Source organism: Colius striatus, chromosome 10, assembly GCF_028858725.1.
Source record: "Colius striatus isolate bColStr4 chromosome 10, bColStr4.1.hap1, whole genome shotgun sequence".
NCBI classification, from domain to species: Eukaryota; Metazoa; Chordata; class Aves; order Coliiformes; family Coliidae; genus Colius; species Colius striatus.
Genome location: NC_084768.1, coordinates 12,560,120 through 12,584,832, shown reverse-complemented (window position 1 = coordinate 12,584,832; position 24,713 = coordinate 12,560,120). Strand labels below are relative to the sequence as shown.

Sequence of the window (24,713 nt, the reverse complement as noted above, 5' to 3'; positions counted from 1 at the left end):
GGGACAACCCCACCAGCCCTTCACACATACCAAATTGATGCACATACTTGATATAATTTCATCTGGGGAAAACATTTTCCCTTATGTTTGCTTGATTTTAGAGCTTCCATTCTTAATGGAAGCTCTAAAAGGCACAGAAAGCAGAGCTTCTCAAGGTGTCTGAGCACAGCAGCTCCTTAGATAATCAGTTTTCAGGCTGAAGTGCCAGGGGCCTACTCAGATCACCTCACATACTTTTAATACAAGGGAATACAATAATAATGATATATATGAGAATAAATTAGTAAATATTACTGATCAAACTTCAGATCAATAGATGTTTTACATACCAGAGCAAATATATAAACTTCAGTGCCACCTTAAACTTTTAATCACTTAATGCCTTTGTTGATTCATTCATCTTTTATATAATCTGATCTATTGGTCTGGGTCTCAAACCTAAAAACCATTACTGCAGCAAATGTCACCATTTTAATTTGTAACCAGTGTCCTAGATGCACCCCATAAAATATTATCTTAATCCCTTACAAAGAGAAGGGGAACTTCTCATGAATTAATTGGATGCTCTTGCACATTAAATACAGTAATAAATGTCTTGCAGTGCAGGTGAAATTTAAAATATAAATAAATGTTGTTGACTACAGGAATGTGAAAATCCTGATATTTATGTTCAGTTAGCGCACAAGTCTGCTAGAGAAAGAAAACAATAAGAATCGTCTTGGCCTTGACAACCTCCCTCCACTACTACTAGACTGGGAGCCTACCCCTGGGAGCCTCCCAGGTGGGTTCACTCTGTATTTAATCCTCCCTAACGCAGATCTCTGATACAGGATGAATCCTTGCCTCCCTCATCCTCCCACACCAGGAAGCCCAGGTAACTCAGTGAGACTGAACACCTACTTTTCTTTGCCTGAAGTGCCACGAATGCTGTTCCTACTGCGTTCTCCACCACTTGGACCATATTTTGGCAGGAAGGTCAGTGGCATGCCAAAAAGACTTCTGTAAAGACATCTTTAAAAAAAAATACCTAAAACATCTATGTTGCAAGGACACGGTAAGTGGCACGATGTGAATTCATGTTGGCACTCCGAGCATTCAGAGCAGATAAAACAACAGCAACAATTCCAGAGAAAGCAAGGAGTGCTGCTCATTCTAGAAACTATTTAAAACTTCTCACAAGCTTGAAGTTTTGCTCACAGCAGAGGCATACACAATGATTACTCCTACATTTATCACACAGTAAAACTCCTGAGGTTAAAGTAGATGCTTTTGGATTAATAAGCAGAGGCTTGCCCAACGCCTGGGCTTTACGCTAATCTTCACCATGTGTCTAAAGAGCTCATCAGCAGCCAACTGCACAAAGGGTCAGCGGGAGTCACTCCACACAGAACTGCTCCTGGAGACCCCAGACACATTTCTGCATCTCTCTCCAGCCCAGGGGACTGCCCTGGCTCTGCACCCCACCGTGGACTGGCTGGGCAGCCAGAGGCTCCGGCGGGCAGCGCAGATGAGAAGGAGACAGTAAGGCTGAATGCGCGCACACTTGCATGTATGAGCTGAGTCAAGACGTGTTCTCTTTAGCACTAAAATACTCTTAGTATTAGAATAATTATTTTATCTGTGAAAAGGAAGGATGCTGCAAATCAATATTGTTGGTAGCTCTTTGAATCTATGTGGAGACTTTACTATAAAAACACAGCGAAGATCTCTATTTACAGTGTGTTCAGTTAATCATCTAACAGGACTGATTCATCTGTTTTTCACAGCTATGACAAATGCTTCAAATTCAGAATGATGTATGGTGTGGATTTTTACAAGTAAATAGATGATGTTCCTAAACTTATAACAGCTTCACATGGAAAGTCAAGATATTTGGGGTGGGGGGTGTTGGGGGGGAAAGGTTGCTAAAGTAATTTTTATATGTGCATATGGGCATAGGACATTTAAAATGAGACTAAATAGTAGAGCAGCTCCCAAACACCACAGGAAATAAGATAGAATTTGGAAAGAGTTTGTACAAGTTTACAGCTAAATTTTCAGACATGAGGAAAAAAACAGAATTGCCAACAAAAGTTCTTTCCAACATCCTGTTATAATGAGTATAAATACGAGTTTATCAGACATACAAATCACTATTTCCTATGTAAAAAAAAAATAGAATAAGGAAACTTCAGAAATAGATTAACTAATCTCATCTGCCAGTCTTGTGCAGAAAAGCATACTTCCAATGTTTTGGACTACAAAAATACCTTGCTTGTGTACTTCTGATATGAACAATAATTCAATCTAAAATCTGTTTTGATGTGTAGATCTTATGCTATAACCTCATAAAGCCATTGAACTGACCATAGTCTTAGCAACAGATTCAGCTTTTGAATAAATAAAAATGCCCTTTCCTAAAATCCATTACAAGTAAGCTGTTAATTTGTAGTGCAGAACTCCACTCTGATGATTACAAAATGCTCTTGACGTTACTGTTTTGCAGTAATACAGCAACACAACCAATTTCACAGCAAATCCAGTCAAACACTTAATGTTTACATAATTTTAAACTTGAAAACATAATTAGTGCTCATCCTAGTTACCTAAAACAGTTGGTTAGTGCTGCCCTTCACTGGCTCATAATGGTATACCACAAATCAAAACTAACGGTTACCTGACAAAAGTGTGGTTCAGCCATATGAAAAGTGAGTTTTCCCTACCTCTCTCCATAAGTTCCAAACTCCTATCAAATGAACATCCAAAAATGCCTTTTCATAATCTAGGTTTTCAAGTAGTAAGTGCTTTTACACACATACTTCTCATTCTCATTGTGAAGGATAAGAAAATTTCAAATACTATCTGTGACCATTGTTCCTTTGGGTTTCTTTCCCCTATTACTGTAATTCACTCCTGAATGTTGAATTATGCTTTTCCCCCATGAAAGAAACTCATCAACAATAGGACAATGAAAATTATCCCTGGAGTGTTTCTGTTCAATATTAAAATATTGGGCTGATTAAAATGGTACTAAGTAATGTTAGTATTTGTGTGGGAACACGTGGGATTGGGTAAGTAAGTGGTAGTTCTCAGCACATACCTTTTGCCCTGCTAAGGGAACAGAACATAGGTGGTTCTTGAGGACAGCAGACGCACTCCTGATTGTACGCAAATATTAAGCTCCATTTGGGAGCTCAATTCAGAGTGGCTGATTGTTTCAGCTAGCTATCAGATATATGCTGTCAGAGCTGCATATCTTTAAAAAAGCTGGTTTTGAAAAGGAAACAGCTAGAAACTGATGACAGGTGATGAATTACTGTTAATTATTGTATGTACTACATGTAGCAAGTCCAGCCTCAGATGCATAACCCAGATGAGAGCAGTGTTACACTCTGTGTGCAAGCACAACAAGCAGTTCTTGACTCCAAGACCTAACAAGTCTATCTGCTAAAAAAACCCATGCCCATGAAATATTTGCAAAATATAGAATTAGAAGATGGAACTTCTATTTCAAAAACAAGTTCAATACTTTTGGACAAATAATCGATTCCTTTTTCTAATCTATTATGCTTCCTATTAGGTTTGAAAAATGGCCGAAGCTTGCATCAGTGCTGGTCATTTCTACAGAACATTTCATTCCTAAAAGCCTTTTTGAAAATGCACAAAAAAAAACCCTTTTCTTTCCACATTTTTGATCAATTGTATTGATAACTGTACCCTATGGTCACCCATGTGAGCAAGTCCTACCCCCGGACTTGGTCAGTTACAACGATGTGAGCCTCCATGAAGCAACACGTGCCTGTGTTTCCAGCAGCAGGAGTGCCCAAGCAGAAAGGGAGCTGAGCAGAGATAAATTCAGAAAATGGGGAATTTTGAAAACTTCCCTTTAAAGCACTATGGACACTTAACATTTTACAGCTTGTCACTGTAAAAACAGCTGAGCCAGCCTAACCAAGCTACTCTGAACCCATCCTTATTAGGGCACTGTTTTAGTTTGATCAATTGGCCCATAAATAGCAATTGAACTTTTATGATCTTTTGTCTTCTATAGAATGCACAATGATAGTGTGAAAATGCTTCAGATAAATCTCTCTCCTCTCTTATTTCATGCTGGAATATTGAGGTTTCCCTTTTTTGGAAAGATTTGATCAATTTTAGAGGACTCACCTCATCCACACTGATAACCATAACCAATGAACTGAGCAGTTGAACCTTTAAAAGACCATCTAGTCCAACTCACCTGCTAAAGCAGGTCCACTTAGATCAGGAAACTATCAAGCCTTGACAAAACAGACTAATCAAACATCTCATGTTTTGTTACTCCTCTGGTGTTAGCATATCACTACCTTTCCCAAAAAGTCATATCAGCCTCCTCTGGATAGACGGCTATTTCCAGTGCAGTTCACTGAATGACAGTTCAATGTGGCTTCACCCATGAGGAGACAAAATATTTTTCATCTTGTACCACATTTCAGTGTTAAAATCCAATCCCAGTTCCTGAGCAGAGCTGGTGAGCACAGCTTCAGCTCTCAGCCTCGTGGTGCTGCCAGTTGTGCCAACACCATGAGGAGGAGCAGTCCCACCATCACCCAAAGCAGCTAAGACTGCAAGGACTTCCCACATTCTTGTCTATATCTTCCTTTGGATACACCTGCAAAGATTTTGATATTATCCACTTCCTCTTTTTTAACAATTACCTACCATTTTTTTATTGAAGAAAAAAAACAAAAAACTGTTAAGTACTTGTTATCTTCAAAGGAAAACATTTAGTTTAATGACATATCTGTTCACAAAACAAGTCACCAGCGATTGAAAATAGAATGTATACTACCACTATGTGAAAGTCATTTGCAGCACAGAAAGACCACTTTGGCAGACACATTTATGTCTATACAAGATTAGATTTTGCATTTATTATGGGCATGTGGCATATAATTAATTATTAACACCAAAAAATAAATGTTTATGTTTGCAGAAAAACAAGCTGCTAAATTCTGTAAAAATATTGTCAATTTACACATTGTGTCATGTGTGTTATGTAAATGGAAACAGACGAGACTCAGTATTTATTATTAGAACAAAACGTTTTCCATCCTGCAAGCAGAAATCCAGGCTGTAATTTACATGTGTCTCTGAATCAACAAGTCTGATCCTTAAGAGTAACCTTTGAGAATCAAATAAGTGACTTTGCCTCCTCACTGAAGGCCCACCTCATGCAACTCCTTTGCGCACCTTCCCTGCAGAACCCCATGGAAATTACAAACACACTTCTCCCAGTAGAGTGGAAAGGTTTCGTTTTCTATCCTAGACCTAAGGAATATGTAACAGGGTCCCATGCCCTGCCAGAGGGAAACAATCCCAGTCAAATGAAAAACCCTGCTCCTGAAGTAGTCTCTCTCCTGGATTTCATACACATCCAGTTTCAAGATTTCAAACCAAAATGTCCCATTCAGAGAAGCTCTCATCCCTGAAACATGATTGGGAAAGATCTCTTTACCCTCCAACAACAACAAGTCATTATCAGGCCATATGGAAATGGAGGCAGGAGTAGGATGTCAGACTCACATATCTGCATAGCGTACATCAGTGCAACATCATACTCCCAGATGGCTGCCCAGATTACCTTACTCAGGAGCTAGAGGGCTTTTCAGAGCACTGCATGCCTCCACCAATCTCTCCCATCAAACCTTTCCAGCTGCACCAGCTGGGTCCACTCTGGGTAGAGCGCTATGGATGGAAGCCCTGATCTAGACAGGGCACTTGTAGCTGCCAGAATTTTTCTGCCCTCATATCCATCCTGCCCAGAGAAAACCTCTTGCAAACTGTACTGTGATGGAGGTTTCAGAGCAAGGGTGACATTTTTTTTTTCAATAGCTTCCCTGTTCCCTGCCCTTGAGCTATGTTGAAGCTCAAGCAGTGGCAAAATGCTGCTTGGGGATGTCCTCATTTTTGCAGCTTTGCCAAATAGTCAGGGTTTGTCCCTTTACCTGTACAAATCCAGAAACCTTTTTGTTTTGTCATTTATGTCAATACAGTTTTTCCAATCATTCTGCTGGAAATTATTCTGCTGGAGGCATTAAAGGTGCAAGCCCAGACCAACATTCAAATCCTTGCCAACCAATTGACTTTACAGGGGGTTAAACCACCGTGGGCAAAGCAGCAATAAAGTGGACAGACAAGCTCTGCCTCTGGAAGAGTTTGCAGTTTCTTGGCTATTTCTACCCCTGCCTCAGCTCAGGAGCGGGATGCAGGGGCAAATTAGCAGTCTTCCTGCACCTTTTGCATGCTGCTTCACAACACCTCCTTCAGCTGGCAGCAAAAGAGGTCAGAACCATGTAAGCAGCATGCTGGGGGAACAGAGCAGCAGGCAGAGATGCCAGTGACACCGAGCCACTCTCCAGGCAGCAGGACCTTCCCTGCCATCAGCCTCTTTGTTTTGAGCCCGGGCCTCAGCCCCTGCATCACACCACATCTGTATATTTCACTTCAGACCTGAGATACTGCTATGCTGCAATGTTGGGTTTCAGGCAGGGAAGGTCCCTGTGTCTCTGGACACATTTCTGGGGACACCTTCTACTTGAGGCAAAGGCAGGGCCCCCATTGCTGCCCAGGGCAGCAGCCCTCTGCTGCGGGGAAATGCATTCATCACATAATTCTGCTGTATCATTAGAGGTCAACTCGGACTAGAGCAGGTAATAAAAGATTCATAATGGCACATGAGGCGAGGCACTAAATACCCAAACTGCAGCCTGAAAACACGCAAACCTTAATCTGGTTTAGGATTTGGTTAGAAACTTGCACCTCAGCTGGTGTTTCACAGAGAAGTTTGCAATCAGCGACACCACTTCAGTGCCAGCGATTTATGCTGCTTCCAGTCAAAATTATGCCTTGTAGTAAGGAGTATACTAACAGGCATAGTTGCTCCCATGCTCAGGACAGTAATCAAAAATTAATCCCTTTCTCTGATTCCATTAGGGGCCAACACCAGTTATTACTGAGAAGACGTAAGATATACTGCTGGAGGCACTTTCAAGATAACACATTCCTAGTGTTGTGACTTTTCATCCTTCAGTATTCAACAACTGGCTAAATCTTCACTTTAGCCAATTTCCAGCCCAGTAAGGCAGGTAGTGGGACATGCAGTAGTCTGTATGTTACTAGATATTCCATTCAAACTGTGGTTAATCGTATTGTCTGTCTAAATACCAAACCTGCTTTAGGAATCCTGCTAAAGCCCAGTCTCAAGGCGCTGTGGCAGTGAGTTCCCCAGTCCATTTACATGTGAACAATCGTTACTCACTACTAAAGGAACTGTCAGAAATTCAATACAGGCATTTGTGCAATATTGTCATTTGATTATAAAGGCATCGTCCTTTCTCCATTTCACTCCAGCTTATGACTATAACAAGAACAAAAACAACACAGGCAAGTCTCCTCTAGCTGCCAAATTCCATCTGCTATTCCATCCTTGCAACAGCCTTTCACAAAGAATTCAAATCAGATTCATTTTTTTCTGATGAGCTTAATTTTTGGCTGTGAAGTTTGGCCACACTCTCAGGCTGAATTCGATTTTTGGCCATCGTTTTTACCAGTACGGCACATCTAATCTCAGACTTGGTGACACTGCACTCAAACCAGCTGCTCCAGCTTTGACACAGAAGAGGCTAACATCATTAGCAGAAGAATTTAATGATGTTTGACATATCAAATGACTTGGTACTGCCTTTAATCTCTGTGGCCAGCCAGTCCCACCAGCCAACCAATGGCCTCAGCAAATAGGCCAAAGATTTGGAACAGAGGATGGAAAACTTACAGCACAGCCCATAGGGGAGGTTTAGGGCACAAGGTGCAGAGCATGTAGGTACAGCGTGCTCAGGTCTGCTCTCCACCAAGCACACCATTGCTGCTGGCATTGTCACAACATGAAGAGCTGTACTCTCTGTGCACGGAAAGAGACTTCCTCTCTCAAGTCAAGTCTAATGCAAGACAGCCCTCCTTGATGGCTCCCAAACCCTTCACCTTGCATCATCTGCAAACAGCTGATGCAGACCTGCCCATGGCCAGCCAAAGCCACCACCAGGCCTGAAGCAGCTCCAAGGCACAGGTCCCCAACAGCTGTCCTGGGGAAGCAGGGCTGGTCTGCCCGCACACCGCCTCAGGGACTTGGCTCGGCACGTATGGTGTCTCACACTTTGCTGTACAGCCATCCATCTGTCTTGTAATTAGGAAAACAACCAGTTTCTTCCAACTGCAGTGAAACTCTGCCCCTCTCCTGTACAAAAGGGCCTATGGAGCCTCAGTGTCTGACATGCTTCCAGTTCGAGTGGAAAGGAAGAAAATAATTTTTCATCTTCTATCCATTTGTACCAGCTCAAAGATAATTGCCCTGTACCAGGAGGCTGCAAACACAGCGAGAACTGCTTCAGGGGATGAAAAACCCCAAAGCTGAATTTTCCCACCCCTTTGATCATTCTTGGCTTTGCCACACAAATGGATTTTCCATGTATGTAATATCTGCTCTAACACAGCTGCAGAGATGCCCAAGAAGCAATGGAAAGAGAGAAGCAACGTCGCAGCCAACACAGAGAAACAAAAGCTGAGAGGATCTAGATGTCTTTTTTACTTTGTTGATTTAGCTGGACATAAGGGAAAGAAGAAACACGTCCTTCTTAATAGCTCCTGCCAGTTATCAACACAACCTACCAAATCCCACAGCCCAGATGGAGAACACTTTACCAAGAAATCCACTGCCTCACTTCATCTGGTTACATCCTGGCATTGCAAAAGACCAAATCCTGTCAACTGAATATAAAAGCACTGTTGCCTAACCAAACACATTTAACACCTCTTAACATGCAAGACATGCAAACAAACAATAAACGCAGCTCCTGACTGTCCACACACAATACAGTGTCCCACTGCCCAGAGTTGGCTCCTGGAGCCCACCAATTTCAATAACCAGGTAGCTGCCAGGAGTAAGCACAATTCCTTCACAGCACTCACTGATCATTATTAGTTTTAGACCCTGGAGAAGTCTCAATTATGTACATCTCTCATTTAAACGACAGAAGCGGAGCAGGTGCTGGAGGAAACGGGGCAGGCAGAGCAGAATGCGGGGCAGGCAGAGCAGAATGCGGGGCCGCAGAGCAGAATGCGGGGCCGCAGAGCAGAATGCGGGGCCACAGTTCTCACATCTTTCTGGAGCCCAGAAGGACCGGTACGAGGAGGGCGGTCATAGCAGCACCACAACTGTACAAATAACACTTTCCCTCTGTTTCGGTGGCACCTCGGTGCTGCGGGCAGAGGAAGGACGAGCATTTGCCAGGCACGTCCAGCCCCGCGGAGGGACCCTCCAGCGAGGCGAGCGAGACGCAGCCCTGTCCCCGCGCCGAGCGCCGCAGCGGCGGGGCGCTTGGGTCCGCTCGCCCGAGCGTCGAGCTCGGACAGCAGAAGCACTCACGACGCTCTCCGTGCATGCGCTACCAGGCCGGGGCCAAGATTTTAACATCAGGCTGCTCCATCGGGAGGGGAGCAGCCGCAGACCCGCCGGACCCAACGCTGCCGGGCTGGGAAGCCCCCGTCGCTGCTGCAGGCGGGAGGTGGGAAGAGAGAGAGAGAGAGAGAGAGAGAGAGGGCGGCAAGCCCCCCCACCCCCCCGCGGGGCAGGCGGCGCCGGCGGTCCGCTCGGCGGGGGCGGCGGGGCGGGGAGCGCGGCGGCGGGGGGGCGGGCGCGGCGGCGGCGCTAGGGCCGCGCGTCGCGCGGGCCCGGAGGTGGGGTAGCTGCCGCCGCCCCGCTCGCCGGCAGTCGCGGGGAGGTCGCTCCGAAGTGAGGAGGCGCCGCCGCCGCCCGAAGTTTGGCCGCGCCGCCGGAGACCTTCGCGCCACAACCCCGGCCAGGGGCGCGCTCCGCCCGCCGCTCGCCCCGCGCCTCATGCCGCGGCCGCCTCGCGCGGGGACGCCCCCGCCCTGAGGCGGCGGCGGGCGGGGAGCCTCGGCGCGCAGCACCTGCGTCCGCAGCGATGATCTGCGCGTACCGCCCGCCGCCCCGCCGAGCGCCGGAGGACAGCGGCAGCCCTCCCGCTCAGCCGCCCGCCCGCCCCGCCGCGCACCGCCAAACTTCGACGCCGACAAGTGCCTAAAGCCGCCGGCGGCCTCTCCCCTCGCCCCACCGGCAACTTTCCCGTGGGGAAGCACCGCGCCCCGCCCCGCGGCTCCTCATGTCGCCGCCGAGGGAGCCTCAGAGCGTCCCGGCACCGCGGCGGCTCCGCGCCGCCCCGCGGTGAGGCGAGGGCGAGCCCCAGCCCGCGCGGTGAGTACCACCCGCAACCCCGCGCACCGCGAAGCGGGATGGGACGAGGGAGCCGCGCGGCGCGGAAGGGGGTTGGGGTGTGACTGTGCTGTGGCGGTCAGCGTGCGGTGTGTCCCCCCCCGCCCCCGCGGAAGGCTCAAACCGCGGACCGAGGGCGGATCGGTGCGGGCCGCGCGCCCCCTGCCGTCCGCGCGGAGCGGCGCGGGACCGGAGCCGGGCTGGGGCCAGGGCGGGGCGGTACCTGCGCTCGCTGCACCTGCGCTCGCTGCCTCCCCCGCGGAGCTCGTGTCGGACCTCTCCGCGCGGGGCTTTGCAGGGGTGCGGGCGGCGGGAGAGCCCCGAGGGAGAGGCCTGAGGGAGGGGCCTGGGCCCGTTCCTCGCGCGCGCGCCCTTCCCTCAGCGCCGGCATTCCCGCGCGGGGGGCTGAGGAAGACCCGAAGTCCCGTTTGGCAGAGGGCGGCGGCGGCGGACGGAGCAGCCCCGCTGGCCGGGAAGCGGAGACCCTGTCACCGGCACCAAACCTGGAAACGCTTCGCTCCCTGGCATCGGAAACCGCAGGCGGCTTCTCTAACGGTTCACACACATGCAGACCCCCTAAAGAAACCCCACATGGCGGGGAGCAGCGCAGATCGGCTTAGCCCGGTGAACCAGGTGCCTTTATGCTCTGTTAAGTGGGTGCATGTGCATTTTTGGCCTCTGCCGAATATACTTTTATTGTTCTGCAATCAACTTTTCGATATTCCGGATCTGATGCGCTAGGAGCCAGCCTCACTCCTGCGGAGATGTTAGCAGAGACAGTGAGTGAAACAACCGGTGGAGATGCTCTTAAAGAGGGAATAAATCACTGTCTTGCCTAAGGACGATGTGGTTGAGGATGAGAAGCTGTGGCCTGGGCAGCCAGTTGAAAGGAAGAAAACCACAATAGAACTTTCCCCAGCTTGGTTCTTTTTGGTGTGTGGGGGTTTTGGTTCGGTTTAAATAAAGGCTGATTTATGTCTTTTTCTTTTTTCTTTTTTTTTTTTTGTGAATTTGTGAAAGGATGTTTCCAGCAGTTAGTGGCAATATTCTCACGGAGTTGTGGACTTTGCCATCAACCCTATGACACTCATCAGTGGCACCAACTTTCTAATTGCGTATTTAAAATCTGGCAATAGCACAGAACAAATGCAGGGTCAAGTAGGATTTACATTTACATTCTGTTCTTAGATGTCATCAGCTCACACCAAAACTTGAAAGCTTGGGAGCCCTCTACCCCAGATATATACTGCCTGAGGAGCGTGTTACGTTGTTGAGGGTGAAAAACAATGACAAAAACCCTTGTAGTTGCCCCAAATGTTAAATTCTGAGAGGAAAAACTTGCCGGACAGATTGATGCTAGGTGTGGAGATATTTAAGGCAGAAAGCTACAAATAAAAGAGAGAGGGAAAAAAAACCCTTCAAGCAGCTACATCGAAAGCCTCTAAAATGTAAATAACTGTAGTGCTTTTACTCCATGTGCTGACAGCTGATGATAGCCGGCAAGTAACGGCAACAGTAGTGTGAGGTGTCACTCAGCAAGGAACGAAGTGGGAACACCAGAAATATTTTAAGTATAGTGCTGAATCCCAGGGGGTTTTTTTGATGGCAGAATGCTCTATTTTATTTTCTTCAGCCAATAAGTATTGACATTTTAAATTCCTCTTGAGGCAAGAAAATTGTTGGGGGCTTTTTTTTTTTTGCTTAATGAGTTAAATAAGCCAGATAAAAATAGAACCTCAACTTTGTTTGGAGCAGCATTTGGATCCACAGTCACCACGGCAATAGTGTGGAGTGTACCGTATATCACAGCAGTGTGATAGAAAGTTAAATGCTTAAATACAAGGCCCCTTCTTGTTTGCATAGATGAATAATTCTGCATTTATAAAAGAGGTTGCTTTTTTTCTTTTGAAGATACTGGAGCTTTCTAGGTACGGTTGTCTAGGTGTAGCAAGGTATAAAAACACTTGGGTTTTGTTTTTGTTGTAACTTGCAGGTGTGAGGATTAGTTCTGTTTTGTAATACGTGTTATTTCACGCATTATAAACCATCTTTAAATAAGTAATAACTGGAGTAGATGCAAAGAATAATCTTTTTACCTGGGCTTGATTAGATGTTTTCCTCTGGTGAATCTGTTAGGGGTCCAAACACGTTTGCTTTGGCAAAAGCTCTGTTGTGCCGAGGCTGCTGTGGGGAGGTGACAGCCAGCACCCCTTGCCTCGCTTTGTGGTTTTAACCTCTTCTCCTCAGGCCACGGTGCCTTTTAACGTCTGGCTTTGGCTCTCATTCTCACTTGTGCCCGCTGGCAGCGTACACTTTATCAAACACAAGGTCTGTGTGAGAGGTGATCACTTGTTATTTTATAACCTCCTTTGCTTAGCTGCTGTTTGCCAAAGAGGGAGGCCAGGAACCCACTTGTATGGTTTGCACTGGGAGCTCATTCAGGAGGTCCAGCTGAGGCGGTTTGGGGGGGGTGTGGGGGGGTTTTACGTGGGGAAGAAAGGGGGTGGATTTTCACAGTGATGGAAGCAGGCAGAGGAGGAGTGTTTGCTAACAACCCTTGACAAGATCTGAAGTTCTTTCCCTGGCACTGATTCTGCTGAGATGCGTTTCGGCTGGTTTGTGAAAGGAGCGTCCACTCAGGCTGCGGAATTAGGACGCGGCGTGAGGTGGGAATTACCCACCTGGGATGCATGTGCTCAAAGCCACCTTCATAGCTGATTTTAGTCTGGGGGTCAGCTATCTCCTATCCTCTCAAATGGCTGTAACATACCCGCAGTGTCCTGAACGCCTAAGCACTTTGCAGGTGGAGTGAGTGGTGCTCTGGGGGAAGGCAGAGATAGCACAAGTTGCTTTCAGCACTGTTGCCTCCTGATGTTTTCCATATTGCAGAGACTACAGCACATGGGAACATTCAAGGCCCAATAACGTTTTGTGCTGCAGTTCGTAAGGCTTTTGCCCCACAAAGGAGATCTCCATGAGCGCGTGATCTGGAGGCTTTGCATAGATTAGCTGGTGTCCTTCCAGCAGTTTGCCATACCCTCGCTCTCAATCAGTAAGGACGCTGCTCCTTCTTCGCCACACCCGTGGGCCCCCAGCAGCCAGGGTGTGTGACAGGCAGAGCACTGTGGGGTGCAGAGGATCAAGGTACCAGACATGAGTTATTCCTGATTTGACTGCTTTTTTGTAAGGTCAAAGGCAGAGGCATCACTGCAGACGGAAGGCATGGCTGTGTGCTGCCCACGGCTAGAGGCTTAGCACCACGGAACTGGTACCAGCTGTAAACTTCAGAAACATTATTCTAAATGGCTTCTTTACAGAATAATTCAAATAGCTATGTCCTTAGCAATAGAGCACTGAAATGTAGAATGCATATCCTGAGTGACTCTGCAGGAATAAATATAAGCAAGACAAATTTTATAGCTCCATCAGAAAAACCCCAGCAGCGCTCAGCACATGATCCCTAATGTGCTTTGGTCAATATCTTTCTGTGTATCAATGGAAGCTCATTAAAAGAAGATATTGCAGACTGAGCCATGCTGCATTAGTTCTTGCCAAAGCTTGACATTTTTAATACATTAATAATATGTCTGTAATATAATGGAAAACTATTAATCAGAACTGGTTATATGCCAGAAATTTAAGCTATAATTGGCTGCTTCTTGTCAGGAATGTCTGTTGTACACTGCTACAGCTGCCTAATGCTCAGATGTCTTGCACTCCTCTGCACTTTTTCCTTGTCAGAGCACTAAATTCGATCGATGTTATAGTCTATAATTCTGTGTAACGACCATCATTATGACGCTGGCTTACTTTAATGAGAATTCGTTATAGGGGAAGTATTTTAGCATGGTGTGTTAAGGTAGCGGCTTGCTTCACGTTATTTTAGTCCTACCCAGGCCTGTTTATTAGTGGATCTGAGTCTCAGCAGTTATAAAAGATTACAGGTAACTGCAGAGCGAGCAAGGAAAATATTAAACAAATCTATTTTGGCTTGAATATAGTCTTGTAGTCTAAGGATAATTAAAAAAAAAATGTAACTTGTTATTTCTTCACAGAAACATGAAATTCATCTGCTGTTTATTCCAGCTGTGACCGAGCCTTGTCCAAAACAGAATGTATTTTGATTTGTCACAAATCTAAAATAATTTGATTCCTTTCTTTGTTAGCGCAGGGGTCGTTTCTCTTTTGTATAACAACTGTTCTAAGCTATGGGGTTTTGGAGGTGGTATTTTTTTCCCCCCCTACAAAATAGTAAAATACACTGGAAAGGACTAGAGGGAAAGAGTACGAGCTGTCTTTAGAATGACATGGAAAATAATTCTCTGAATTCCAATATGATAAGCAAACATTCCCACTGAAAACAAAACAGGATGTAAGGTCGCTACAGAAGCAGTGGCACTAGACAGCATGATGCTTCAAAAAAGTCCATTTTCATTTGGTCTTAGATATTTCTTCTTTTGTGTCAAATTCAGATTTGAAGCTTAAATACTTTTGAACTAATTGAGAATTGTTATTGCATGGAAATTCAGATATTCTCTGCATTTCCTGATAAAATATGTGAGAGTTGTATGGTAACACTTGATAAAATGAATATAATGGAAAATTGCATTTACGTCCATACGGCAATTATTGTAAATTACTTTGCTATGGAAACACAATTCAACCATCTGTTGGCATTTCATGGTGTCTGTAGTTTAGCTCAGTTTAAGACGAAGCGTTATTTAAATATAGGGATGCCGTTTAGGAATAGCTTCCAAGAGAAGTTTTGCAAGTGCCTATTACCAGAGCGATGTGCCAAGCACAGCTCACCCGGTCACACACTACTCCCCGTGGCTTTGGGCAATGGGAGGGCTCACAATGCTGGGCAAGCAAAGCAAGCTGCAGAAAGTGATGGCTTAGAGTTGTTTCTTAACATCTGCCTGACGGGTTTGCTTAGATTTTAGCATCCAGACAGAGTGCAGGGGTGCTGCAGCAGCTGGCTGAAATCCTCCTCCTGCAAAGAGCCGAGCGCCCAAGCTCCCTGTCCTCGGCTGGCACGCCAGGTGCAGGCTGGGAGAGAAGAGTTGGAGGCCCTATCCCTGTTTTCTCTTGTCCATGATCAGGGTATTTACTCTGTCTTTGCATTTTCACATGTATATCATTTGCATTTTTTACCTGTCTTTTTTAGCAGATATATATTTCAAGTTTTTCTAATAACATCCTAGGGGTTTATACCTGTAATAATATGATTGAAGTGATACAAATTAAGGGAACTTCTAGTTGCTGTCCAAAGAGAATAAAGGGAATATGCCTGCTAAGAAATAAACAGAGTACATGAGTACCCCCACCCCCAAACCTAAGAAATTAAGATTGCCATAACACTTGTAACAGAAAGGCATCCTTGTAGTGAGCTGCAAATGAACCATGATCTTTATCAGTAGTTTGTGATCAGTAAATGACAGTTCAAAGAAGAAGAAAAAAAAAGGAGCAAAGCTCTTCCAATGGTAGGGAAAAATTTCATACAGTTTTGGAGGCAGAAACCTGTAACTTGCCTGGAACGTTATAAATCTGTCTGTGTTAGTGAAGAGTTAAATCCTTCATGTCAAAATCCTTTCCACTGTGAGTGATTTTGGTAGTTTGTCCATTCTAGCCCAGCACCCACAGAAAAGGTTATCCACATTATACCAATTTGCTTTATATTGCATCAAACCTCCAAAATGTCAACATATCATGTATTTTGTAATGCATTGATTCTTGGACAATAACTCTAACTCTTATTGTTTCTAAAAGGGTGCTGATGCTAGAAGAAAAGAATGATTGATGGGAAACAGACACCAGCCTGCGGACACTCATCCTTTTGCTTCAGATACTGATTTATCAGTGCAACTGGGCATCCCCTGTGAACCCCGAACACAGAGGATCACTCAGGGTTATCGACAGTGTAGCTGAAGACCCGCAAATTCACAAATTATTATCTGCTGTTGGACATCTTTTACAGGAAGCCCCGACAGATAAGTTATAAAGCAAAGGACAAGCGCTGTGTTACTGTGAAAGGCTGTCATCGGGTTCCAAGTGGCTTCTACCAAAGTCTTCAACTTAGTGAAACAAACACCCTGTTCTAATGCTTCACCTTTGAGTTGGAACCAATTTTATAAATTATATACACGTATAGGTACATAGATGTATAACCTATAGACTACACGTACGCCAGTGCTGAGCATCCTTACGAAGGTGACATAAAAGGATTTAGAAATGTATTTGTCAAGATTCTTGTCACTCCACGCCCTCTGGGTTACCGTATCCTCCATGATGCAGCACTACCCTTCTGTGTGGGGACACTATGACGTGTGTAAGACTCAGATTTACACAGAAGAGGGAAAAGTATGGGATTACATGGCGTGCCAGCCGGAAGCCAGAGACATGATCAAATACGTAAAAGTGACTCTGGATCCCCCAGACATAACATGTGGAGATCCTCCTGAGACTTTTTGTGCAATGGTAAGGCAAGCTTTTCCTTTTGCATAATTAGTGGGTATCTATTTGTGATAGATGGCTTCAAAATGGAAGCCCTAGAGCACACATGTAACTATCCGAGAAGATTCTGGATACTCCAAATGTGAAGGGTTCTGCTGAACAAAACGGTGAGCAGTATGCCTAGCTGGGCAGTGGGTTGTCCTACTTAGAGGAACCTGACTTTGTCTGCATTTGGTGTCTCTCTAGGTTGATTTTTAATGACTTAAGAGAAATCAACATAAAACTCCTAGTGTGGTAACCTGCAACTGGGAGGCATTTGCCTGGATCACAAAAGACTTCAGTATATTGGTTCCAACACAATCACCTGAAAGCACCTTAGCATGGTGTAATTCAGCATCATTTCCAAATAGGAGACCATTGTTAGGAACTGAAACAGCAGAAGCTTAAAAAAGTGGTGGTGGGGGCTGAGCTGGCTCAGTTTTTCTGGCAAGTCCACACAGTTCTGGGCAGCATTGCTGGAGCTTTGCTACCACCTGCAGCAGGCACATACCAGCAGGTCCTTACTTGGTGTGTGGACAGTGCAGCAAGACACACCTTGAAGTAGGGGCCAGATCTACTGACAGCTTGCTTTAACTCAAACTGTAGGCATTCAAGCCAACTATAAGAGACCAAAGTCAACCTCCTTAATTTACATGGTCCTAAAATTAGATGCCAGTTTTGGTCATATTCGGCTTGGTAAATAATTGTACAGGTATGAGAAACCAGGTAGACACTGTATAAATCAACCTTTTACAGCTCTGCTGCTCACAAGTATTTGATAGATCAAGCTGTAAGAGGTCATTCAAGTTAAAGGAAATCTTCAACTTGAAGTTAGCTCCTTTCTCCTCGCAAACATAAAGACTTAATTTTCTTTGTCATTGTGTATTTCTGTTAAGTATTGAGTTGAAAACACCATATTCCTTGTGTAGAAAATGAGAGTTTGCGATGCAAAAACATATGTACTGAAATCTAGTTATAAAGCACTGGAAACATACATCACATCAGCTACGTAATTTAGGTTTGAGAAAGCAATGAGTTCTGATCATTGAGGTTGTCATAACTGAGAAAAGCCTACAAGACATTTATTGGCCTGTGTACGAATCATCATTGCTGTGTCACAGCATCCACACAGGAAGGAAATTTGCTTTTAAATGCCTTGTGGTATCATTTTCAATCACTACTGTTCTATAGGGAGTTTGGGTCCAACCACATGTACATTTAGGGCATTATGTGCACACACGCAGCTGCTTCCCACGTACATTATGGTAATAGCCACGTGATAAATTGTGAAGCTACGTGAATAAATTACATTTACTGTGAACGTTTGACTGCGCCACTTGCTCTCTGCCCACTAATCTGTCTCTGCTGACATGGCTTTGACACTCTAAACCTCCAAACAGCTTCAAGCAGCCACTGTTTAAAAACAAATAAAAGCAACGTCCTTTTTTCTTTATCTTAGAATGAATTTTCTCCCTCAGAACAGTATTAGCTGTGATTCAGTCAGCGACGTTTAGTAACTCATGTAGTGAATAAGTTGTTCCTTCAATGCAAAAGAAACTGCCTAAAAAAACTTGTTTCTTCCTTTTAGTGCAGATAAACAGTGCAGCAGTTCCTGTCTTAAGTAATTATTTTATCTTCTGAAGGTGTTGGTCATCAGCCTACCCTCTAGTTAGGATAATGATTTTAAACAAAAAAATAAACTGAAGACATTGAGATTAAGTATTAAAAATGGTGCCACAACTGCCCCTGAATTTGACTGTTTGACCTAGCAAAGGCCTTGATGCTGTGATGCGGGAGGAAAGTGTGCTTGGGAATGACCTGAGGTTATAGCTGTAGCTCTCTTGTGGCTTAAGTCCTTGAGGTGCAGAAGACCACCAGAATCGTGACCAAAAAGTAGCAAGAGAAGAACTGAAAGGAGAGAGACAGAGCGAGCGTGTGTGCACAATGAGGGCTTGTATTTAGTGACTGAGTGTAAAGGGGCTGGCTCCTACTTGAGAAACTGTTTTGCTTGCTTTCAGTACAGATGTACATTGTACAAAGACACTGAATTCATGCACGCATTGGTAATGGCTTGACTTTTGTGAAATATCAGGAACACGGCAGGTGCTGCACAGCAGCAGAGCCCTCTCAAGCCTAAAATAATTTCTTGTCTATCTGTACCACAGATACATATAGAAATTACACATTTCCTTCAAAATGAGATTCTGCATATTTGCAGGACTGAGCCTTTGGCATTCCACAATGAGGAAATCTTTTATTTCTGGGTTTAGAAATGACTTAAGAAGATAGCACTGATATACCATGCAGAAGGTGAGCAGTGGACAAACGTGCATTTCTGTTAGGCATGTACTTCCACTAAAAACCCATGAATTTGGAATGACAAGAGATCCAAAGGGAAATGACAGAGATCCAAAGGTTTCTTTTTAAGCATGATGAAGTGCCAGACTGACTTATACAAACACTTGGTTTTATTGTTGTGAGTATTGGACATTTGCATGCTAATCCGGGGGTACCAGTGTTTTGTTATTGAAATCGGGTTAACCTTGCCTTGGAGGAGATTAGGGTCCTTTCAGATATCCCAACAATAAAGCAAGGGTACCAAACAGCTGTGCCCGCTTCTGTGGGAAGAGGAGGAGGTTGAAGCAGCCTCCTGTTTTGTTTCCGTATCAGTTCTCTGATCAAGTTTGGTAATTTTCTATTAACCACAGACTATACAGACTAAGGTACTAGTTGTTAGCCTGTGTGAGTATCAGTGTAGTAGAGATCATATCCCTAAAACACAATCAGAGTGAGAGGTTCACCTGAGTCCTGCTGGGAGATTATGGTAAAATCCAAGGCAGTCTGTGAGAAGGAAATGATAATAGTCTGCAATAACACACAACACAACTGTCCATTGCAATGCACATAGAATACAGAGGAGACAGGCAGCTAATGGTAATATTTGCATCCTACTTATTTCTGCACATTCCCCATGGAATTAAGTGTTCTTAGAGTCCATTATGAATTTTTACTCGGTGAGCCTGTTTAGCTGACAGACCGAATAACGAGGGTTTTGCACATGCAAATTTGTTGCCAAATGTAACACTGCTCTAGTTGGTAGTTAAACCCAGCACGTGGCAGCTCACCATCTGTAACTACCTTTGAGCTGTCCCTCCAGGAGAGCATCCATAAGTACTAAGAGGAACATGCAGCACGAAAAGTATCCCACAATTGCTTTTCTGCAATCTGAGAATCACATTATAGTTTCTGGTGACATTAACTATTGACAACTCGTGAGGTTCTGCTGAAACCTCAAACCCCTAGAGTTCTATGATTATGTCAGATTCTCAGCTTTCATTTAAAATATTACCTTTACTTTCTTAGCCCTTCTGATTGCAGAGAAGAGTTTGAAAATGAACCTGGGAAGCTCAAAAAGCAAGACTCAAATAAATAGCCCTCAAAATTGTTATTTGTTTAAAATCTCATTTTTAAAGTCGCTCAGAATTTTTAAGGCTTGGGAAAGAATTTTGCTAGAGAGGAGGGCTGCGTGAAAGAAACATGTACACAAATGAATGGCTTAGAGAAATAAACAGTTTCTGCCCATGTAGTTGCTTGTGTCTCTAAGGAGGACATGACAGCATCCTTCCCCAATAGGTATTACTTCTCCTGCCCATGGGGTAACCAGCCCCCTGCAGAGGGAAGTGACAGGTCACCTGTGGCTTCCTTCTATGTTTGAAAGCAACCTCTAGCTGCCTAGAGTGAGGCATACATGTTGGCAGACAATGCACGTCTGCTTTCTGTGGCATTCTTTCCAGGAAAATTGGCTGCCCTTTGCAGTCACAGAGTTGGACCAGTGTGACCATTGCTGTGAGTCTGCAATTCATGAACTTTGAGCATTTGGCATTGCTATGAGTGTCTGGCACCATACACTTACATTTAGTTGGCCTGGGAAGAGAGGGAAGAAGAAGAGAAATGAAAAAGAAGCTACTTCACATTTTCAGAACTACAGGATTCACCTTGCAGGGATATTCTATGCAAATTTTGAAGTACCTGAGTGTGCCAGTTGTTGTGGCACAAAGCATTTCCCTTTACAACACAAATCTGTCAAAAATCCTGGGGAGTAACTAACAGTTGGTGAAATCTTCCACTTCCCTCTTTGTAAGAACTTGCACAATTGCACAAAACACTGTCCAGTTATGAAAAGAAACAAATCTGACTTTTCATGACCATCACCATCTTTTGCTCTACAAGAACAGTGCACAGGTGGCTTCTGACTATTTCTAAAACATTTGCCAGCCTTGCCCCCCAGTACAAGCACCTGGAGCCCCCACGATGCTGCTCATGTGTTGGGGGTCCCATTGCCCCAGAATGGTACCTGCTCCTCACCTGGGCTGAGTGCTCTGCTGAAAATCCAGCCTTTGGCATAGGGTTTGCATTCAGAGCTAAGCCAGGATTATCCGTGAATTCATCATGGGTTGAACCAGGAGACTCCTAGTGGCTATTGCTGTAATTGGCAAACAGGAGATGAATTTACTCTCCCAACTTGCCTTTGCGTCTGAAGTGGCAACATAAAAATACAGTTTTCTTCTTATGTTTAGACCTAGCTCTCATAACACCTCCATATGTCCCAGTGGTTAAAAAAATGATGAAATTATTGCCAATTGTTACCTGCAGCTAATTTTAATTCATGGGCTAAACAGGAGCTTGAAAAGAAGCCTGCAGACAGGACTCCTGTGCATTTGTACAGTTTATAGAAGCAGAAATGCTGATGACAGTAGAAATTTGAGCCCTTGAGTGCTACTCTATTTCATAGCCAATCAAAACTAAATTAAGAAACAAAGATTATTAAAAAGTCTTATGTGCATGTAATTCTGGCATAATATTATGAGGTGGACATGAACTTTTCCCCTGTGAGACTTTCAGCGTCATTAATATAGCATTCCTTTAATTACAAGTAGGTTTCTATTCGTTAAAAAAGGGAAAATACTCTGTAGTGTAGTTAGCAATAGCATTGTTACGCTTACTGAAATAATTAAGTGAACAGATATTCTTATGAGGAACATATAAATCAAAATGTGAAATATAAATGTATTGTCTGGAAGGAAGCATTTTGGCATGAATACATGCATTCTTGGGTAAGGCTTTAAAACGGTGTTGAACAATACCATGAAGAAGTGCTGATAAAAGAAAAGCTTGTCTTTCTTTTACAGGCTAAATAAGGACAAAGAAGACTTCATTTTAGTTCCATATGTACAATCTTACTCTGTAGCACGGGGTAGAAAAGGAACAGGGAGTTAAAGATGAGGCTATCTTGTTTCATGTGCATTTTCATAGTTGTGTAATTATGCACAGCTAAGAGGTATTGCAGACTTTATTTATAATACCTGCATTCATCTAATTTGAACTCTTCTGAGCACATTTCATTAATACAAGTGTTTGCTTTGTCATTGTTGGAAAGAACCTTCAGGATACTTCAGGGCACAGAGTTCTTATGTTGCTGTTTCCTCTTAAGTTACTGGATATTTCATTTCATTTCTAGTACTGCAAGACCTATCTGGTGATATACAGCCCCTCTCCTGTCCCCTGCATAGGGCACAACACCTCTACTACCCCCACTGACTTGTTGCCATCAATGCACCGGTTTAGTCCTTACATCCTGGCCTCAGACTGGAGCAGCTGGCAGGAGGAGAGGAAAGCAAGAGGCACACACTGTGGCCTTCACTCCTCGTGTCCCCTCCTGGCTCCCTCCTGCTGGCCAGTTCAGAGGCAAGAGCCAACCTGTGCCTTTGATAGCAGCCTGCTCACAGAGACTTCAAAGGCACCTTGTTCCTCATACCTCTTGGGAAAAGAGTTCTTGATTTCATAAAAGCGGGGGGGGGGGGGGGAAGAAAAAACATACCTAGTGATAGTGGGAATAAAAACATGGTTTGGTAAAAATCTGTGTTTTCTTCCAACTCAAAACAATCTAAAAATTAACAATTTCTCATAAATTAGAACCGAGGATTGCCAGTAAAACAGAATAAAACAGAATGCCAGTAAAAATGTATTTTATTCATGATCACAAATCAAGTTTCCCCAAATTATTAACAAAACTATTCTGTTGCTTTTTATTTTTTCTCTCCTCAGCTAAGCTTTGGGTGCTGGAATGTTTTCAAGCTTTAAACAAAGCAAAAGCACGCCCACAAAGTACTTAAGTTGATAAAAATATTTGGGAGTAAAACAGGATTCCTAAACAAAGCCAAGGACTTCAATTTATTTTCAGTTGCAGAATTTTAAGGCACATATCACTACCATGTGTAAAAGCACATCCTTCTAACAAGATGGATATTTTATAAATCCACTTCATACAAATTGAGTAATTGTTGCTTTTAACAACCTTTATTCCCTTTGGCACTTGCCATCCTATTTGGTTTTTTCCCCCTGAAGTTAGCTGGAAATATTAGACATTTGGAGATAACACAATGATCAATAAATGATTTTTGTTACAATACTTGGTGTTAGAACTAACAAAACACAGCTGCGATGACATCCCTCTTACTGCTGAGTTACTGGTGGCTATGGTAAGACTAATATAGTAGTGTTTGAAGTTTTTGTTGTTTGTTTGGTTTTTTTTACATATTTTTCTTTCTAAACTACTGTGAAGATCTTGTTTCTCTAGCAATTTTCTATTGTCCATAAAAATTTGTAGTAGATCATTCCAGAGGGCCAGCGAGGTGGTTGCCACTGACTGGGAGGCTCATAGCAGCCCATCCACACTGTCCTGTCCCCCCCACTGCATCTGCATCATCTCTCCGAGACAGTTTTGGCTCTGTGGATGAGATTCTCACAAATACCTGAGGTGGCATCTCGCCTGCTGCCCTTGGCATCCCCATCGCTCTCTGAAGCACCTTCCCTCAGCGCCGAAGGAGGGTTTCTGGGGGCAGCTGCCCAAGGTACTCTGTGGGCATTTGATTTCACTTTGGTGTGGAAAAGGCAACAGCAATTTTATGAAGAAATAAACGGCTTCCACTGTAAAATGGATACTCTGACATCCACAGGGGAATCTGAATGGCTTGCTGTCAGGTGTGGCTAGACCAGAAATGTCCCCTCAGCAGCACCTTTAGTGCCACCTTCAGCAATAAAACAATACTACGTTATAATAAAATCTTTACTGGCAACGTATCGCAATTTGTACATCTTCTGGTGAGGCAGAGGTGACTGTGAGCCTGTGGCTCACTGCAGGGATACTCTCCTAACAGGATCTGCTGGGGTACAGAAGGGATAATGCATCAAAGCAGCATCCCAACTGGTGCTCCTCACTTGGGGTAAGCCTGCACATCACACACGCCCTCCTGGGCTGAGGGCCTGTGGCAGCAGCTGACCCTGCTCCTCCTCTGCTAGAAACCCTCAACTGAGGGTTTTTTCTGGGGAAGGGGGGAATAAATCTGCCTTTCAGCAGAGCGACCTGTGCTTTCTAAGCCACCGGTGTCAGGCAGTCAGCCTGGAGGAGCAGGGGTGGAGGATTACCCCCTCACAGCAAGGAGCCACTTTGCTGGCGCACAGTTCGGTCAGGGGTGCAATGCCCCACGATCCTGAGTGAGCTGTGCAGCAGCATGCTTTCCAGGCTGCTATCTCGTTTTGAGGACAGTGTACAAGGAATGTGATACTGCTGTGATAGACAAGTCTTGGAGCGCAAATTTTGGATTTACTTGTCAGAACTGAGCAGAGCTAATTTTATGCTGCTTATCCAAATTATCTGGACAAACCTATATTTTCCTTCTTCATTTAATACCTGTATGTCTCTAAACCACAGTTTCATGCCTCTTTCATGCAGGACTTGTGTTTTGTAACAGCTAAGAATCACAGGAAGCCAAATGCAGGTTCCTGAGGCATTTCCTTACACTGAAATGTCCATTTGTAAGCATCTTAGCTGAAACAAAGCCAAATGAAGGAGAGT

General features: G+C 44.4%; 1 protein-coding gene across 2 annotated transcripts in view; it reads left to right on the top strand.

The window, feature by feature from the left end:
- Nucleotides 1–10,200: 10,200 nt before the first annotated feature.
- Nucleotides 10,201–24,713, top strand: part of NTNG1 (netrin G1) — a 147,072-nt gene continuing 132,559 nt past the window's right edge. For both annotated transcript variants that reach the window (XM_062004142.1, XM_062004143.1), the window contains exons 1-2: nucleotides 10,201–10,288; nucleotides 16,076–16,783. In XM_062004142.1, coding sequence (XP_061860126.1) covers nucleotides 16,538–16,783 — 246 coding nt within the window. In that variant the 5' untranslated portion in view covers nucleotides 10,201–10,288; nucleotides 16,076–16,537. The remainder of the gene's footprint in view (nucleotides 10,289–16,075; nucleotides 16,784–24,713) is intronic.